Source organism: Ambystoma mexicanum, chromosome 3p (genome assembly GCF_040938575.1).
Source record: "Ambystoma mexicanum isolate Mex_15411 chromosome 3p, UKY_AmexF1_1, whole genome shotgun sequence".
In the NCBI taxonomy this organism is placed as follows: domain Eukaryota; kingdom Metazoa; phylum Chordata; class Amphibia; order Caudata; family Ambystomatidae; genus Ambystoma; species Ambystoma mexicanum.
The window spans coordinates 1,137,241,932-1,137,262,741 of NC_090925.1; the positions used below are offsets into that span (position 1 = coordinate 1,137,241,932).

A 20,810-nucleotide genomic window follows, 5' to 3' on the forward strand; every position below is an offset into this window, starting at 1 on the left:
TTTGTGGGAAGGGAACTTCAAGGATTTTTGTAACTTCCTTGAACTTGAGGAAGGGGAGCTGAAGAGGAAACTAGGATCTGCAAGAAAAGAAACTCAGGACGTTGTTAGTCACCATTTCTTTTATTATTGACACCCCTACACATTGTTGAGCTTTAGTTGTTAGGGCAAGGATAGGTTTTGGTCCCAGACAGACTTTTAAGTTGAACTTTCTGACTCATACATTCCTTAGCTTCGTTTAGGTAGGGAAATTCCACCTTGGCATAGGGCAAGCTAGGTCTTCAACCATCCTGACATTTGATTTAATAAACCATCTTATTTTGAACTTAAGTATCTTGTCTGTCTTGCTTCATGATGCCTTCACAACACCTATAAGAAATATTGTCCCTCCATCGACACACGGCTCCACTTTTTAACTTGTACACTGTGTGGAATGTACTTTTATTTTCTGTGTTGCAGAAAGCGTTCAGAGGACTGGTCATCAGAAGGCAGTAGATGGATACTTTGACCCTAGTGTTAGTGAGAACTGTGCTTGTTTACTAAGTAGTTTGTTTATGCAGCTTAAAAAGAACACTTCACAGAAGTTGACGTCTTGGGTTTACAACTTTCGATCTTGATTTTATGCCTAAGAAACTGATAGCTGGAATATTAGAAGCCTGTATTATTCATTATTAAAAGATGCTTTATTAGTAATTTGCTCTGTGGGCTATCAAGAGTAAAAGGAGTGTGTCTGTCGGAGAAGGTGTTTGTGGAGTGTAGCGTAGTAGTAGTGTGGAGATTGGAGAGTAGCTGCATGGAGAGGGGAGGGAGTGGCTGCACGGAGAGGGGAGGGAGTGGCTACACGGAGAGGGGAGGGAGTGGCTGCACGGAGAGGGGAGGGAGTGGCTGCACGGAGAGTGGAGGGAGTGGCTGCACGGAGAGGGGAGGGAGTGGCTGCACGGAGAGGGGAGGGAGTGGCTGCACGGAGAGGGGAGGGGAAGGAGTAGCAGCACGGAGAGGAGAGGAGAGGAGAGGGGAGGAAGTAGCAGCACGGAGAGGAGAGGGAGTAGCAGCACAAAGAGGAGAGGGAGTAGCAGCACAGAGAGGAGAGGGAGTAGCAGCACGGAGAGGGGAGGGGAGGGAGTAGCAGCGCGGAGAGCGGAAGGAGTAGCAGCACCGAGAGGGGAGGGAGGGAGTAGCAGTGCGAGAGGGAGTGGGGAGTAGCAGTGCAGAAGCGGGCAAGGGAGCGACAGTGTGCAGAGGGAGAGGAGTGAGGAGCAGTGCGCAGAGGGGGGCGAATAGGATTGAGCAGGAGAACAATGGTGGATACAGGGAAAGTGTACGAAATGGAGGGATGAGTGGAAGGAGTAAAAGAGGAGAATAGAAGGAAGGGAGAGGAAGGGAAGAACATCAGGGAGGGAAGTACAAGAGCAGGCAATGAAAGGACTAAGTAAGACCTGGGTGTTTGAAATGCCTCCCTTATTGTACTATGATATTGTGGGACTTGGTTAGGATTCACCTCTCTCTTTCTCTCTCTCTCTATCCCTCTCTTTCTCTCTCGGCACACTGCGTTATATACTCTGCAGTACTGAGACTCTGATCAATTAAATGGACTATGTAGTGTTAAGAAACATTTGTTCTCTTTACATTATTACTGATATGATTTACAACTAAACCTTACACCATTTATGTGTTTATTTATAATACATCGCAGCTTGAGGACATCAGGGCGCACATGTACACGCAAGACAACCAAAAGTTCACAGGACATGGGAGGCAAGAAGGAGTAGAAGCAGAGAAAGGGGTCTTGGATTATTCAAAGAAGAATGTCTTGAGGTTTTTTGTTTAAAGGTTCTGAAGTGCACATCTGAGCACAGTGTTACAGGGGGGCTGTTCCAGATTTTGTTTGAGCAGTTTGCAAAGGACCTACCAACTCGTTTGGTCTTTTAAATGTGGGGCAGACGTCGAGCTTGGTGTTCATCGACCTGAGAGATAGTAAGGGCTCATACTAAGAGGTAATTGATTTTGAATAGCTTGGGGATTTCCCATAGAGGGACTTGTGTAGTAAGGTGGTCGCTTAGAGTTTACACCTAGCCACAACATGGAGCCAGTGCCAGTACCATTAATACAGAATTGATAATCGCGATACTACAAAATTACTTTATAGAAAACATTAGAAAATGGTTCTAATCAAAACAGTTATAAAAAGAAAATAATTTGATGTTCTGGTCGATAGTTGAGAAAGTAAACAAAACATAAGGTATAAAAAAAAAGAAAATACGGAGAAAGTCCCAGCCAGTTCTAATCCGTGTCTGGAAAAATATCCATTATAAACCTCATAGTGGTCAGTATGAATGACATTTGTTGGCCCCCCATAATTGTATGCGAAAGCTGCTCTAAAGTAACATGATGTACGTCTTGGTCAAATTTCTAAAAATACAATTGTCTTTTATCTGCCAAATGCATGCAGTCAGTGCTCAGGTGCCTAAAGGTTCCTTCAATCGTATTCTGCTTAAAAAAATCTACACAGTATCTGTACTCTCGGGATATTGTTACAAGCACCCAACACTTCCATCGGTGGCAGCAAATTCAATCTTGCGCACGTATAACACGTCCTAAATCTAGCATCAGGAAACTTTACAAGATAACGTGGTACAACATTCCACGTTTTCTGTAAATCACTGATGTTCGACTATAGTTCAAAGGTTTTTGTAGTATTGCCAGTAGAGATCCAGTTCATAGTATATCATTTTCTCTTGACTTTGTCGAGCGCGATACACAGCATATCTGCAGTAGTGTCGATAGACTTAAGCAATTCATCCTCATAAGCAATCCTCTCACGCAGGTCAATGTCTGTTTTCATTGGCCTCGTTTAGGACAGCAAATAGCGACGCATCAGGGGGGACTAGAATGTTTTTGTGTAGCCCAAGACATTTCTAGTCAGCCATGGCAGAGAGCGAGGTCAAGCCCAGTTCATATCTCACAACTGTTGATGGGACACAGTTCAGGAGTCCCAGGACCCGCCTCCAAAAGAGACGGAGTCTATTCCAAAAGGGCCCTGTCAAAGGCCCTATTACATCAGTCCCGTAAGATAAATAGCACAACCGTGGCCCTATACCATTCTAGCACCAGTGATTATCGACCATATTTAAGATTTATGTGCTTTGCTTGACTTGCTAACAATATACATTTGTCCCAAAGCTTCATAAAATATGCCATATTTGTTTTTAGGGAAGATGAAGAAGCCAAGATAAACAATAGTCTCCTCAACTTCCAGCGCAGCTTTAGACAGGGTCCAAGTAAATGTATGCGATCCACCTGATTTCCTAGAGAAAATTAGGACACTAGACTTATTTGCATTTATTTTAAGATCGTTCATATTGATATCCTGGAGTGCATTAGAAAGCCGTTGCAGGCCGACAGAAGTATCATCGAGAAGTATCCAATCATTCGCGTAGGCCAGCCAACTAACCAGTTCCTGACGCAGTTTAAGGGGAAAGGAGCACGCTGAAGGGATTGACTGGCCAATGTCAGATATAAATAAATTAAAAAAGAATGGGGCCAGGACGCATTCACAGGTATCGGTCGAGATAAAGTGTCTTCTGCTTTTAACCTAATTCCTATTTATCTGTATGTAATTAGTGCAATATATATAATGATATATATATAACGTTTTCATAGGGTCATTGTAATAGTTGCCCTATACTAGAAGGGTTTTCTTGTTTATGAGGATTTCCTATTCGAGAAGCCTTATTGTGACCAACATAGTATTAGCAGACCACAGTGTACCCAAAATGAGCATTTCATTACCTCATTCGTGAGCTTAATAAAACATCCATATTTTTCAACTATGCACACACACAAATATTTAGCTGAAACATTTCACTCTGACCGTGCATGAAAAATGTGCCATATACTTAATATGTAAAACACAGCATCCCTCCTACTTACAGGGGTGAAAGTGCATCCCAGGATATTGAAATTATATACCATATATTGGTGTGACAAGCCCCACTACTGTCCTAATCGCCCTCACCCCTTCTGTTTTCAGAGGGTGAGTGTCACAGAGGCGACAGGTAATGTTCTTGCGTGCACTGAAAGTTGGGTTTGGCCCATGACGTTTATAACCAAAGTGGTCACTCAAGGGTTATGCATAGTTCCCAGAGCATGCTTAGATGCACACAAATGACACCAATGCTTAATAGTTCCCTGTCTGCATGTTTCTGATGGTTTGCCTTCTAACTAATGTGTATGTGACCTATCAACTTGATTTCCTATCAAGCTTTTTGGATTCTGAATGTTAATACTTTAACATTCTGAATTGATTAAAAACATGATTCCTTGCTTTCCTACTTTTGGGAAGTAATCAATTCGCAACAGCAGTAAAACAATACCAAGCTTAATACAGTCTGCTCACTTCACGATACCTAAAGAACCTACTTTAGTCCAAGTCCTTCAACTCGTGAGTTTAATTCTTTGACACGTTTTTTTTAACCCTCCGATACTTTAAAAGTGTTCCTTCTATCTACACATTACTTACTGTTCTTAACCTGAGAGACACCCACTCTGCATTCCTCTGAAGACCTCACAAAGCGAGTGCGAGGGCGGGCGGCATCCTACTAAATGCAAGGGTGAAAGCAGTGCCCGGGAATGCTTACTCACTCCAGAAGCACCTCCCATACCGACCCTGCAAAGCTTTCTGCTCCCAAAACTACTGCCTCCCACTTTAGCTGCTTGTGTTCAATTCAAGTATGGCTAGAGCAATATGAGCATAGTGTAGCAACGTGTGCGCTGTAGAAAATGCAAAGTGAGCAGCACTTATACTTTACTCCAGAGTGGGCAACTACACAGGGATTAGTCTTTTTTGACACATTTCTGTGGACCAAACAGTCAGTGTGCCTACTGTTCCCCTTGCCCCTCAATAAATAGTGAACCCCAGTTTGTATTATAACCATTGCACCTCAGCAGAGTCTTACTTTTTGTGCACTGCGGCTCCCACTGTAAATGGTTTCTCCACTTTGGTTACGCAAAGTGGAGAGTTCTAGGGGGTGGGGAATGTGCCCCCCTAGAGCAGACTCCTAAATCAGTTTTGGCTTGCGCTCTTGCTATGCCCAGTTGCTCACAAGAATTCAGAGGATGTTTATGTCCACTCCACTGAAAAATATTGACCAGTTGCAAGTGAACCTCAATCAGTTAGAATGTTGGTGCCCCATCCAGATCACTGGAGAGCTTACCTTCGCCACAGCTCTATGAATCTGAAAAGGTTTGCAGGGGTGAAAAGTCAGCCCTTCCCCTCAGGCTAAGAATTAAAATATTTTGTTTATTTGGATGTCATTATGAATCAATGATTCACAACCTGATGTGGAATATTTTTAGAGTTAACCTAGAGTGAAATTTTAATAAAATACCAGAATACTTTTTCTTATACATTCCCAGGGTATATTAAAATAATCCATAAGCCAGTGCATTAAGTGTTTTAACAGAGGCTTTTAAGCAATCTGTGTTAGTCAAAATCTATTTTTTATTGTATAATGTGACAAGGTCATCGGTATGACCCTCTGAAGGTGGGGGGAGTGTGGGGAGTTGAGGGGAATGTGGGATGTATTGACCCACTTCTGCTCTGCGACATCCCTCTGTCCTGGTGGTGCCAGAATTATCAAAATGGTCGCAGAACCTCTGGGCGCGCCAAAACCTATGGACATTGTGCTTTGAAACACGAAAAGATGGCTGCCAAATCTACCTTGCCTGTAGTCAGTGGTGGAACATAGACCTCACTGCTGAAACATGTCACTGGGCTGCCCACCAAGTAAAAATGGAAACTGCATGCAAGGCAGTGCTTTACGGAAAGAAACCCAGAAATTGTTCTTAAATCCCTTTTTCTTGGTTGCTGAAACTGCAGAATGCCGGTCCAAACCATCATAAAACATCCAATATCCTTGCTGGGTGTTACCCATAACTTCATTTAAGAAATCATTTTGAACATACAATGTAATGAAAAGCGGAATCTGTCATCAAAATATCCACAGCAAAAATGTGCCTGCCTGTGAAATCTGTCAAAATATGGGCGCAGTACCAGCGGCTACCTGTATGACAGCTGTCAGTAGTTTGCATCAGAAGATTTAAACGTGTGAAATTGAAATTAAATGTCTAAAAAATAAGTGACCTGTTATTAAGAGGAACCTAGGTTGTAACTATTTAAATTCCATAGTTTAGAAGCTGGAATAAGAGTTCTGGCTGCTTGTTTGAAAATTGCAAGTTTTGTTTTAAACCAAGAAAAATGTAATAAAATGGCATTTAATTTAAGCTGAACTCAAAGCCACCAAACCAGTTCCACAGCTTCTCCCAACAAAAGGCATCTCCCTTCTGCTTCCCACCAAGGCCAGGACATCACACCTTTGTGAGAATTAGATCAGGGGAGGAGATCTTGGGCAGCATCAGAAGGGGAATATGGACTTTCTCTGGCTGAAAGGATATGCAGATTGTGAAGTGTCAAAATGGCCTCTCCCAGAAGGCAGGGGGCAGATTGCTTCAGAGCTGCCAGGAGGAAAAGTAGGCAGGGACAGACATCCATTTGTGGATTCACAAGCAGAGAAAGCATATTTTTAAAAAGACTAATAAATGACTTTGCAAATTTGTAACAATTATATAATTAACAGCATTGTTAATGAGATTTTTGGGTGCACATTTTAAGAGATGCCAGAACTCTGTGCGATGTTCTGGGAAGGCACAGTGAAAATTCTGGTTTTGCAGCAAATTCATTTGTCAGAAGCATGAAACTTCACACGCTTATGCCCATATACAATGTGCACATGTGTACACATTTTGGATAAATTAGATATTGTGTCCCGGACAAAAAGTGCGAAATTCTGTCAAATCCAGACCCAAGAACCTACAATGACGGGGCTTGGAAGAGCATTTGCTCCACAAAATATGTGATCTAGAGATGTTATTGTTATAAAGTTTGTAAAATTGTAAATATGTATTATTCTAAAAGTAGATTTCATGTTCAAAAGCCAAGGGGAGGATTTTCTGACTCATAAAACCAGATCATCATGGTGACACCCTGTTTTCTCCTCCAATCAAGGGAGAGGGGAGATTCCAGCCTAGGAGGCGCGCTTGGGATAATTCAGCACACACACCCCTTTACCAAATGCATAAATAGAGAAAGCTGAGGACTTAGGAAGGACACACAGATTCACCCACCAACCGATTGCTGGCGGAGCACCTTGCGAGAGGACCAGACATCTTCTTTGCTCCAGACTCCAGAAACTTGGCAAGCAGAAAGGCCAATTCTATAGCTGAACCATTCTCAGCTTGGCCTTAAAATTCCAGAAACCAGAATTTACCCCAGACCTCTAAGGGGAGCCGGGCTGTGCTGTAACTGCTTGCCTGCTAAATAATTATCTCCAGAGCCCAGAAGGGCAAATTAAACCCAATCCAGTTGTGCCGTGCTATGCTGTGCTGTGACCAGAGAGCCATTGCAGGTCCAGTCCAGTCGTGCTGTGCCATGCAGACCAGAGCGCCTTGCTGTCCAGTCCGGTGTGCCCAGCAGAATTCCTGTCCAGAAATCTTGACTGACACAAATTCCTGCTGGTTCTATTCAAATACATATAGTGAATATCCAGAGTATAGAACTGTGTCACTAGCCTATGTACTGACCATAGCAATGCCTATCCAAATCCATCCTTTCTTGTCTTCCGAACTGCATGGTTAGAAATATTTTTGAATTGCCTGAACTCTTTATCTTATCCCTACTACCTTCCTTCTGTAATAGTATTGTTAAACATACCTTTGCGCTGATATATTTCATCTGAAGAAGGCAAGCTCCTCAGCCGGCAAAAACATGACCCAGAGGCGTCCTGGTCAAATGGCTGTGCTCCTGTGTAGTTTTTGCTTCTTCCTAGTCATTCCCTAGTGTAAAGAAATCCTGTTTGTCTTTGAAAAGTGCATCCCTGTTTTCTCATTGTTGCACCTATCGCAGAAAAACGACCTCCACGAAAACGTCCAAAGTGTCTTCAAATTTTGTGCTAGAAACAAATCCTTATAGTTCTCCCGCGGTCGCGATTACCGTGCACGGAAAAGTTTGCCGCAAAATTTCGTTTTGGCAAAATATCACACGTGTAAAATAGCTTTTCATTGCACCCGACCTCAAATTTCAGTTTGCACATTGCTTATTGGTGTCAAATCATTGTTAGCGTTTGTCTGCAACCATATAAAGCGGCTCCCATTAGAATTTAAACAATTTCAGTCATTTAGCCCATATTTAGTGTTTTACCTATTCCATTCAAAGACAACTTTAAAACCATTTTGACAGTTTTCCAATCAATTCTGTTTCTCTCTTGTGTTTGCTGGGGGAAATTGGGATTGACATTGTATTTGAATTCTGCATTCCTGAAACCTGTTCTCTCTCCTCCTATCCTTCTACATTGCATATTGGGGGGGTTGAGGGGTGTGCAGGGGGAAATAGTAACCACACTGCCATTTGATCTGAACACACAGCCACGAAAGTATTATTGCTGTACTGCATTGTTTTTGCTCATTATTACTCCTTGTGATTAAAGAGGTTGCTTAGTGTGACATCACCCCATTGGTGATTATTGTATCTCCATTAAAAATAGTGTGATCATATTGTGAATATATCAATACATATTTTAACTTTGCAAACCAGCTTGGGGGGCTTCCAAGAGAGGGGTGTGATATAAGTGGTACATCGTTCAGAATAAAAGAACTTTTAGACACAAATAAATAAGGATTTCAGTTGTGCATTACACGCTAGACGTTGATTTGGGTGAAGTGCCGGATTGAAATCACTTACAGGAATCCCAAACCCTGCTATGCCTAGAGCAGATTATGCCCATTGGTGCCCTTTTTTCTTCCCCTATGCCCCTCAACCTCTGTCCAGGCCATGTCTCTTTGACTGTTCTTTAATAGAATATGATGACCAGCATGCACCAGACTCCTAAGAAACCTATCATGGATCCCAGGATGCTGTACAAACACGGGAGCTACGAATACCACAATGCACCTGGCCCAACAGACAAAACCCGGCCTGTAGCAGGAGGAGTGGGCTTATTACCCAAATAGGAATGTTCTGGCCTTTCCAACTCAGAAGCTGAAAGGCACACCAAGCACCGAGCCCCCCCCAAACACGTTTGAACAGCGAATCACCAAAGACCGGAGAGAAACAGAGTAAATCCCCCCTCTAACCACATGGCTGGCTGTAGGAAAATGGAGACTAAAAAGGGGACGGGCTAGAGGGCTTCTTGAAGACTTTCATTGGGAAGTACTGAAGCTAGAGGGTATTGCTTAGATAGATTAGCCCAGGGTAACGGCTGTTTGAGAGAAACAATGGGAAGCAAGGGGGAGGGCTATAACAAGACAGCAGATTCAGTTGAGAGTGAAAGGTGTATGGTTGAAATTGGGATAGGTGAACCAAGAGACCAGTGAGGAGGGTATTGCATGCTGGTTGAGGAGTTGGAGGAGACAGTTGTAGTGCATTGAGAGAGTGAAGGTAAGGTGCTTGGACTGAGAAGGGGTTACTAATTTGTTCATTTGTGAATGAGTGAGAGACTGAAGCAAATTTTGGAGGAAGGTAGGCTGAGTGTAGATGTGAGAGAGGTTGGGTGTGAGAGACATGAACGTAAGGAAAGAGGGTAAAGAGAAGAGGCAGGGGTAGTGTTAAGAGCGGGGAGTTTTAGAGACAGGAAGAGACCAGAAGGTATTTGGCTGGTGGAGAAGTGGAGACATGAGGAGGAGGAACAGTACCCAGGGCAGTGGGAAGACCAGGAGGTGGTGGACCAGGTCCACCAAGCGACCCGTAAAGTTCATGAGCGAGTCTGAGATCTAACACTATGCCTTTAGGCCACCCTAGTGTAAAGCAGCGATTTAGACAGTAGGGGTATTCTTGCTGTAGTGTATCAATCTTGGAACAAGGCGGATGGAACAGGGAGCCTGGGCTAGGGAGATGCGAGCCCAATTCAAGGTTGAAGGAAAGGGTACAGGGCAACCCCTATACTGGGAATCCCAATTGTTTTGGTTACCTATTTTTAGAAGAAAAGTTTGGAAATTATGGATTGTTGTCTTGTGACAAAGTAAGCACCATGTCACAGGAATTAAATGATAACCATTCAAGAGCTTTTTTGGGGGATAAAGGTCTTGAATGTACATGACAACATAAGTTGGTACTGAATTCTGCTACCCTCACATAATGATGGCAATTCCTCCAAAGAAAGATTGGTTTTCACCAGAAAATACAGGTGCACTTTTATTCACTCTGGGCAAAGATTGTATACAGGTGTATGATGGATTCTTGCCGGTTTACAGAGAAGTATACAATGTTGGCCAGATATGGAAACGTGTGTTTCAAAGCAGCCACTATTACTCCATTTATTAAATGGGGCACCTTAATAGGCTCTTATTGTCAGTTGCAAACCTGCTTTGTCACACATTAGAATCCGTGGAATATTTTACTTATCACCAGCACCATGGCAAAGAACATAATTTGGGATTTCAAACTAGCAATATAGTCATCCTTTTCCTATTTTTCATTATGAAACAATTTTGGGCTTGCTTAATACTTTTGGAATTCAGCTATATATGGGTGGGGAAAAGTAGTTGGTGTAAGTGAGTTGACATTTTGGGATTTGTGGTATGCACTTGTTTTATTCTCAGACTAAAATCGAATATAGGGAATAGCAGAATGCACCCAGTGGAATATTTTTGCAAAAAACTTGCAATAGTGGCATTTATCCAAGTTTGTGATTGATGGGATCCCCTTACCAGACTCCCTGTAGCCTTCTGTCCCCTGCTCCCACCAACACTAAATTGGAAATGCACTAACGAACAACCAAGGATTGTTCGTTACATCCGATGATGCCACAATTTAAAGTGAGTCCTCCTGACTCTGTGCCTTTTGATGGATACAGTGGACCAAATGTATAATGGCCAGCATTGAATTAGAAAAGTGACCCTGATTAGCCATTTACCTCTGAAAATGCACATTTGTATGTTTACTTGCGTTATGGTTATGCTCAAACATGTAAAAGTGTTTAAAGTATTCCGGCGCTGTTGCATAAATCATTTTAGCTATGGAAATTGTTTGGATTGTGAGGGTCTGCTTCATTCCTTCATTTAAAATGGAGTGAAATTGCCTTCTCCTACCGGTTAGCCACCCGACCCGCCCCCAACCCTCCCACCCCAGACCGCCTGCAATAAAAAAACCTTGTAGATGTTATCACTGTGACCCTCTTGGATTGTGGTTCAGCCAGTTTTTGGGCATTGGCTCTGTAGTGGGGAAACATTTTGTTTTCATACATGTTCCTACGTTTTTTGTCTTTTTTACTCAAAGGGTACTTCTGCTTTTTTCTTGTTTCTTACTCTTAATTTTATCTTTGATGCTCTGGCTTTGTTGCTCTAGCTCAGGTAACAGAATGGCAGGGCCCACTTTTAGTTGTGCTGCCAGGGATTCAGACCAATATTGCCGTTGGTGAGGGTTGGTGGAATTATTGATTTTTCAAACTTTGTCAGTGTTGGTGCATTGCTATAGTTTATTCTCTCTGTCCTAATCATGGTGGTTCTAATCGAACAGTTGAGTTTGTTGTCGTTCCCACTACATTTGTGCATATGTTGTATTACTTTGTTATAGAATATTTGGGAAGAAAGTGGTTGCTCACCCAAACCCTTTAGCTATGGTTCTTAATCAGAACCATTTACTTTTCTGTCTTACAGAGTTCCCGGTGCTCTTCGGATGCCAACATGCTTGGAGAGATGATGTTTGGCTCTGTAGCTATGAGCTACAAAGGCTCGACATTGAAAATCCATCAAATCAGGTAAGGGTAGGGCACTTTTGTTTAAGTGTTTGCTTGCTATTGTTTCATTATCGGTCTCTTGTATACAGTAAATTAGCATAAAGGTTTAAAGGAGAACAAAACCATATGACATGGCGAGAACAAATTTATGCCAGCTGCAGCGTGACCTCCCTTCCTACTTATCCCCTCATACATTATCTAAAGAAATAAGAGTAAATGTCTACGTAGCCCTTAACTTGGAAAATTGAGACCCACTGCTGTGCTTTTAACACATTGTTGTACTGATCGCCCAACAGCGAAAACTGGCCTTGTCCACTCAACAAAACCATCAAATAAACTAGAATTCTTGTGAGGGAATAAAACTACTAAGAGGATCCCACATTATGTTCTAGTACGTGAGGTTGCGATGGGTGGGTTTAGTTATCCAGATGTGGGCAGATATTGTAGGGATTTTGTCCTTAAGAAATCAGCATTATACTTTATTCACAATGAGGTGAATCCACCAGTCTGGTTGGATTTAGAGGCTTGGGTTGCATCACCAGTGCAGCTTGCAAGCATCTATTCTATGTCTAGGATAGAATGGTTTATCCAACTTATACCCACTATGCTGACGACTCAAAGCATACTGCTTCAGTCGCTAAAAGAGAGTGACCAGGTTATCTGGCTGCATAAAGACCCTTCGGTTTGGTACAATCTGCCCTTCCAATTGCATAATAAGATGTTATATTGGAAAAGCTGGGTCTCAAAGGGTATACTACATGTGGGGGATCTTTTGGAGGTGGGATAGGATTTTGGGTTTTGTTGAACTGCGGGATACGTATGGCTTAGCTAAGAGAGAGACAAAGATATATGTGGATTTAAGTACTGTGTTGTCTCAGAGGATTGTTATGATGAACACCACGTTGACCGATAAACCTGAGCGTTTCAAGATTTTGAAATTCCTCCGTGAATGGTGTCCACTTTTCTCCGACTTATGCATGTTGGGTTTGAGATCACTGATGGGTGGGATCGTTTGCTGTCAAAATGGCCTGCGGAACTGGGATGTGAACTGTCGCAAAATGAATGGGAGAGGGTGACTAAGAAGGCAACCTTGCTGAAGTTAGATCTTAACTTGCAGCTTGTGAGGCAGATGATTTTTGGGAGGCTGTATTGGACCCCGGACACAATGTGTTAATCAGGTTTCCAGAAAGATGATCGTAGTTGGGGTTGTGGCAAAGTACATGTTGTGGGATTGTCCTAGGGTTGATGTATTTTGGAGAGAGGTCGCGATCGCATAGAGCTAGTTTTGAAACAAACAATACTATGGTTGAGTGGATTTAGCATGGGAGTGACTTATAGCTTGAAAATGTGGTTTGTCAGAGCACTGGTAGTTGCTCAGAATCAGATGTTAAAGGTATGGAATACTAGGAAAAAGCCTCTGGTAGATGAAAGGATAATTGATTTAGTTATACTGTCCACTTATGAGAAAGTTATATACAAGAAGAAAGATCACTCTGATATGTATGAGGAGATATGGTTGTTCTTCAATGACCTGTATGGATAATTCTCTCATTGTTATACTGCGGTTCAGTTGTATTATTGTGCGCAATTTTGTGGGGGGGTTTTTGTTTTTTGTTTTGTGTGTCCGTTTTATTCCTTGTATGAGTTACATTGTTACAGGCTTCTGTTGTAGTAGAATGTATTCACTGAATTCTTTTTTCAGGCTTTTTCTTGTTGTATTACTGACTTTGTTGACTTGTTCTCACGGTATTTTGTAGTATTATTTATCTTGGTTTGGAGAGAAATGCATTGTACTTTTTTTCTATTCTTTGTTCGGTATTATAATATATTTGAACATTGTGAATACTTACATAAAATCCAAAAAATAAAGCACAGAAAAAAACTAGAAATTGAAGGACTGTCAGCACACACCTGCATTCTCTTGATTGCTCTTGTGAGTCTACATGTGGCTCATCTTCTAACTTAATTCTTTGGCTTGAAAGGTTTACCTTTATAAACCGAAAAAACAACCCTCCTTTCTTTTCATTCTTACAGCACCAAAGATTGCTGTGAGTGTCACAGAAGCAAGGAGCTTACACGGTAAGTTGCTGTAGTAGGTATTGCATAGACTTGAATGCCCGCTACACCAACCAATCACAGGCAGTTCTTTTTGGCCATGATTCGGTTTTAATTTGTAACGGTTTCCTAGTGACCATTTGGTTGCAATAAGGAACATAGACTGGTCTCAAACAGCTGGAACAACCCTGTCTCCATCCCTCCTTACATTGAATTGATTGATTATTTATATAGCGCCAATACACAATGTGTTTCAAAGCGCTTCAAGGCTGGGGAGGGAGCATGGGAAAATACAGTGAACATTCTTGCAAGGCCTTGAGACATGAGGAATGTGAAAAATTACTATCGTACTAGGCCTGGCGACATTTCAGATGGTGCAAGAGCTATGACAAAGATGAGGAGGGGAAGGGGAAAAGGAGATGGGACAAACAAGCAACTATCGTACTAGGCCTGACGACATTTCTGGTAGAGCCGGAGAGTTAACAAGAGGTACAGGTTGGGGGGAGGAGTGAGGAGGAGAGGAACAAAACGAGCGACTTTCGTATTAGGCCTGACGATATTTCTGGTAGTGCCGGAGGGGGAGGAAGAAATAAGGAGGGAGTCGGAGGAAAACAACAACCTACTATCGTACTAGGTCAGAAGACGATTCAGAAAGAGTAAGTGCAGAGAATATGGTATGGGACAGGGGGAAGGGTTAGGGGGAAGATGGGGAGAGGAAGAGAAAATTTGAGGAGCGGTGAGAGTGGTGAAAGAGAAGAGGAGGGACGCAGGAGGAGGGAAGGGGAGTGAAGTCAAAAGGCAGGCAAACGGGCAGACAGAGGTTACAAGCATATATCAGAGGGGGGGGGTATAGTGCAGAAGGCAGGCAAACGGACATCACCGAGCATAAAGAAGGGGGGGGGGCTGCACAAATGGCACAACGAGTTTGCACACAAAACACGGCCAGGTTTGAGATGAAGTACAATGCATAAACACAGTCAGATCTAAAACAAGTTCAAGCATGAACAGAGCCCGATTTAAAAAGCAACCAGTATCAGAAGCTAGCAATGGGTGCAAAGAAAACACAGTACAATCAGAAGTGCAAACATGGGAGACAGGCAGAGGAGGAACATGAGTGAAACACGAGGGTAGCAGGGTGTCAAGAATGAGGAAAAATACCCATGGTTTTGGAGGTGTTTTATGGAAGTCCAGACTTCATAGTAAAGTGAGGTAGCTGCAGCGGACATGTTGAGTCCACCCACACACTACTTGCACACAAACCCAAAAACGTATTGCTGTTCGAATTGGTGCGCTATATACTAGCCTTAAATAAATCAACCATAGTGTTCGAAAAATATCTAGACCAGGTTAAGCCCTCACTTGCGAGCAGCCTCTACTTGAGGTTTAGATTCTCCCAATTGAATGTGGCATGCCACACCACAAAATGGGCACCAGATAGAAATGAGTTATGCCCAGTTTGTGGATCTGCCAAGGAATCCTTGAACCATTTTCTATTCTTTTGCCAGGTCTACCGCGGAGCACGATGCACGTTTTTAAAAACCATATGCCACACGCATGCTATACACTGAATAAGTAATGCACTCCAGCTATTCAGTAGTGATGACATAAAAGTGGTATTCTTTGTTGCAAATTATCTTCACAAGGCCTGCCGAATAAGGGCAAAAACTATAAAACCCGGAAGCCTGGAGACATGACATATAGGCCCTTTACTATTTGTTTGCACTTTGAGACTGCTAAATATCTCTATTTCAGCCAATATGTTTGTTTATATGTGCTTGTAACGCGCCGGAAGCCTGCAGGCATCAGGGCGCAGAACACAGAAAAGACAAAACAACATAGAAACATACTAGAAATAGTGACGGTGCTAACTAACTCTTTATTAAAAAAGGCAACTCATTGGAACAAAAAAGTTTTCAACTGTTTCCTGAAGGTCTGATAGTTATCCTCTTGCCGGTGGGTGACGGGCAGCTTATTCCAATGTTGCACTGCCTGCACTGGAAAAGATCTGCCCTGACCTGCAGCGCGATTAAAGCGCATCACATTGAACAGGCCTGAATCTGATGATCTTGGATGTTTCCGGGGAATGTAACTTTAAAATAGAAAGGTGCGTCGCCAAATATGAACTATTGTCATGGACTTAAATTTGACTCGATCTTCAATTTTAAGCCAGTGTATGGATTTTCTTCCTGTCGTTATGTGCTCTCTGTTTTTAAATCCCTTTACTATACGAACTGCATCATTTTCCATTACTTGGCATCTCTCAATTTCTCTCTTAATGGCTCCAAGCAGCAGGGCATTGCCATAGTCTAGTCGTGACAAGATAATCACCCTGGCGATGGTAGCTGTATTTTCCTCTTTCAGGAATGGTCTAATGGCTCTCAGTAGGCACAAGTAATATGCCTTGTTTTTGTGCAGGTAGTTAACCTGTACCTCTGACCCAACTGAGGCTTCAACCATCATCCCGAGTGTTATAACTTGAGACATTACAGGAATATTTGTCTCTTTAATGACGAACACTTTATATGCATCACCTAGTTTGCTTCTAGCCTGGCATGTTCCGAAAATCATTAGTTCCGTTTTGGTGTTATTCAGACACATCCAATGTTGTTGCATCCAGAGGTCTATGATGTTATAGACCTCTGCTATTTTTGCACTGTACGTAAGATAGTCACCTTTTAACTCAAATATTAGTTGCATGTCGTCGGTGTGATTCGTAAAGAATACGCCAACGCTTTCTAATAAGTCGCAGAGACTTCTCATATAGAGATTAAACAGCAGTGGGGATATGCTTGCTCCCTGACGGACTCCAAAAATGATGGAAGCAGCCTTGAAAATGTATCCCCTCGGTGTACTCTAGCTCGCCGATCCTTCAGAAATGAGGATAGCCATGCCAAGGCGACTAGAGAGCAGCCTGCTATTTTGTCTAATGCATTTTGTAGTAACTGGTGATCCCCCTGGTCGAATGCTGCACTAAGATCAAGTAACATTAAAATCCCTATTTTGCCTCTATCCACCATTTCAAGCATATGATTCTGTAGATCAAACCTAGCGGTTTCAGTATTATGAGCCGCCTGGAAGCCTGATTGCTGCTCATGGAGGGTTCCCTGGGCTTCGACATGCTTCTGAAGTTGGTTGGTAGCTATCTTATCTAGAATCTTTAGAATTAAGTTGAAGTTTGTGATTGGTCGTAGGTTACCTGGGTCTTTTTGGTCCAGGCGGCCTTTTTGACCAAAGGTTTAATGGTCACCTCTTTAATTTCCCTAGGTACTGTGCCCTCTTTGAACGAGGCGTTAATTATCCTAGTAAGAACTGGAGAAAATAGTTCTTTATTCTCTAGGATGATTTTTGTCGGCAAGATGTTCTCTGCACATGACGTTGGTTTCATTTTGGCCAGTACTAAGGACAATTCTTCCTCTGAAACTGGAGAAAAATGTAAACTAGCTTTTTCTCCTAGCTTCGGAGTGTCTACTAGATGCAATGCCATGCCTGCAGCTTCTCTAGAAATAATGATATTGATGATAGATTTCTGAATCTTGGCTGCAAATGCCTCTTGTACGACATCAGTCTTCCTTTGTGGGAGCAAAAGGAGGTGTGAGCGCCATGGGTTTTTCTATGCCTTGAAGTATCTCAAAAATGTTGCTAGTGGCATTTGGAGCTGCTGCTATTTCCTTGTTGTAATAATTTGCCTTTGCTTCTCTAACACCTTTTCTGTACTTGTGATTTAAGCATTTCCAATTATCTTTATTTTCAGAAGTGGGATTTTGCCGCCATTTCCTTTCCATAGCTCGTTTTTCCAATTTTAATTTATTAATCTCCTCCTTATACCGTTTGCGATGATTGTTTTTCCTCACCAATTTCGCTTTCAGGAGAGCGACCTGTTCCACCATATCATGCATATGTATAGAATAGTTCTGTAACAAGTTCTCACAACAATCTTTATCTTGAAATGCATCTATGATCCTTGATAAGCAAGGTTTTAATTGTTCTGGACCCACATTTTTAGAAATGTCTGCTTAGCACCTTGATGTGAGGGTTATTTATTTGTTTAGCAGAATTATTTAACAGTACCTCAAAGATGACCAGAAAATGGTACGTCCAAATACAAGGCTCAGTGGTTACCTCGTGGGTAATCGGTTCACTGTTATGACCCAGTCTAACTGATTACCTTGAGGGGTTGTGGGTTCATCATTTATCACTGAAATGTCTGTTTTTCATAGTTTTCTCCAACAGAATGGCATCCTTGTCTGTTATATTCCCTCTCCTTCTGTTTATATCTCCCACTAACAGAGTGGATGTGTTAGTAGATTTGAGATTAATTAACTGAGAGATAAGCTCATTACCAAACATTAACAAATTACTTATTAACAAATATCATCCATATGTTAATATTGGAGCCACCAGTATATGTATTTACCTGAAATCTATGAATTATGAAGTGTATCCTTGGTTTGAACAATGATTTTGTATCTCACCTTTGCATTGGATTTTAATGAACAATTGTGCACATTTTCTTTTTAAAAATGTGTCTAGGGAATATGGCAATGTCGAATAAAAGCCAATTGAATTGAATTGAACTAGCCTTAGGACCTTATCGGATTTTAAGAGCGATACCGGACAGTGGCTTCTTTAAAAGGTGGTCAGTTATTTTCGAGGGATGAGAAAGCATAAATATTTATTCATGTAAGCATTTTGAGAGTGCTTTTATGCATTTGACTAATATCACTCACTAGCTTCCAGGTCCGACATTGCTAGTCTATCGGGCTTTGGTGGGCATTCGTATTTTTTTGTGGGGCTTGTTTTCACACAGTGTTCAATACACGTGAAAGCTCTCCTGCTTATGTATGATGGAAGCTACTAGTGGGTTCCAAAACATTGACGCTTTAATGGAGATTACGACCGATTATTTTTTTTTTCTTGTTTTTTTATATTTTTTTTCCCGCCATGTAATCAGATGTTGGGAAATGTACTTCAGTCCAATGCAACAACAGCACGGAATGGTACCAGTGGTGACAGCTAGTGACTTGTTCTAACTGTGGACTACAGAGTATGTGTGTGTGTATATATATAATATATTTCTAGAGAAGCTCCAGGCATGGCATCACATCTAGTAGACACTCCCAAGCTAGGAGAAAAAGCCAGTTTAAAATGTTCTCCAGTTTCAGAGGAAGAGTTGTCCTTAGTACTGGCCAAAATTAAACCGAGGTCATGTGCAGAGAACATCTTGCCGACAAAAATCATCCTAGACAATAAAGAACTATTTTCTCCAGTTCTTACTAGGATAATTAACACCTTGTTCAAAGAGGGCACATGTATATATTGTGTGTGTATCTGCTGCTTAAGTAGGTTTCCCAGACAATGACTGACAAGAATAGTATAGTAGGTTATTACAGTAGCTTTAGACACAGTACCACTTTTCCATTGTTTGTGAGGGTGTGTGAGAAACCTGGGGGTATTCTCCCAGTAAGAGCTTCGGAAGCCCTTATTCAGGTGGCCACGACACGGCCATCACTGTTGGATTCAGTTCCTGTGGCTGGACCAGTGGGGGAGGATCACCTGGGTAGGGGACCAGGGTCATGCTCGGAGGAATGTCCCAGGTGAGACGCAGTTTTGTACCAGAGAAGGGCAAGATATCTGAGGCTTTCATGGGCTGTATTACATCTGCCTCCCTGCCTCCCTTCCTCCTGATAGATCTCTCAGGCTCAGATCCAACAATCCCTCCTTACGAAATCAATCATCTAAGGTCCCATACCCGGTTACACCACAAAAACATAACTCCCAGAATCATTGTTTCACTGGTCTCCATTTGAGTACTCCCAGTCATTCTTCTTCCAGTCCGTCTGACAGCTATCTTCCACACTCCCAACCTGCTCAGGTAAAATACTACAGTTCCCACAATCCCTCTTGTTTATTTCATGGCCCCAGCTATTCCCGCTTACCCCACAAACTCTACCAATCCTGTCCCTCTCATCTTCCGAATACCCAAACCACCATGACAGAACACTTCCGTTCCCACAATCCCCTCTGTTCTGATCTCCATCCTGGTCATTCTCGTCCATTTAATAAACCCTCCAAAACCTACCCTTCCGAGAACACCCTGAACCCAAATACGAAGGTTATAAATGCATACATCAATTCTTTCCCTTCTGACTTTGTAGGATGTTTAGGAATTCTACCAAACGTTTCTTCTGATACTCCAACCCCTTCCTTTTCTGACATAAAAACTGGTTTACAGTCCTGTAATAGAACTATATGCCTGACATGTCCCGACAGATTGGTCAGGCAGAGTCGGGCAATTGACTCAAATCACCAACAACCCTTCCGTTTCCCCACAGGGATAAAAGGTGGAGCAGGAGAGTGCAGTACGAGCAAGGCAAGAAAGGCGAGCATAGCAGAGATTACGGCAAACAGGCGGCTGTTCAAGAGAAGGAGAAAGGCGTCGGGACGCGAGACGGTGGCAAAGCTGAAGGGGACATTGCCATTTTCATCCCAGACCTGCAGAACCTTTGTGAAAGAGAGCATAAGACTGCGAACAATAGCACACATGTCTTGCAGTTGATTTGAGCGGTACACGGGGTAGGCTTATGTCGATAACCAGGAGCGAGGGAAGCTCCCGCGCTCGTGGTGACGGCCTTGACCCAAAAGCCAAGCGGTTCGTCACAACTGGTGAGTCGAGGGGAGAACCAATAAGAACCGTGCTGTGTTGCGTGACAGTCACAGGAGTGCCAAGCTTTGAACCAAATCTATTGAACTTTGAATGAACTCTTAAAAGTGTGAAGGGGAGACCAGCTCCAGAGGGAAAGCTGCACCACGTGGGTGCTAATTCGAGAGACTCTGGTCGAGCCCCATATGAGAAAAACTACAAGTACCAGAAGGGTACGTAGGGAGGCCCGCGAAATAGATCAAAGTGGTCATTCAGAGGGTCAAGCAAAATCACTGTACAATCAAGAGACTTTGATCTACAAGCACTGTGAA

The 20,810-nt window shown here is 42.5% G+C and overlaps 1 protein-coding gene across 5 annotated transcripts in view; it reads left to right on the top strand.

Moving 5' to 3' along the window:
* The window catches only part of FNIP1 (folliculin interacting protein 1), a 735,567-nt gene that overhangs the window by 331,679 nt on the left and 383,078 nt on the right, over window positions 1–20,810 (top strand). For 3 of the 5 annotated variants that reach the window (XM_069652526.1, XM_069652529.1, XM_069652528.1), the window contains exons 4-5: window positions 11,704–11,804; window positions 13,818–13,862. In XM_069652526.1, the coding sequence (XP_069508627.1) occupies window positions 11,704–11,804; window positions 13,818–13,862 (146 nt within the window). The remainder of the gene's footprint in view (window positions 1–11,703; window positions 11,805–13,817; window positions 13,863–20,810) is intronic. The other 2 variants (XM_069652527.1, XM_069652530.1) reach the window with 1 other exon arrangement.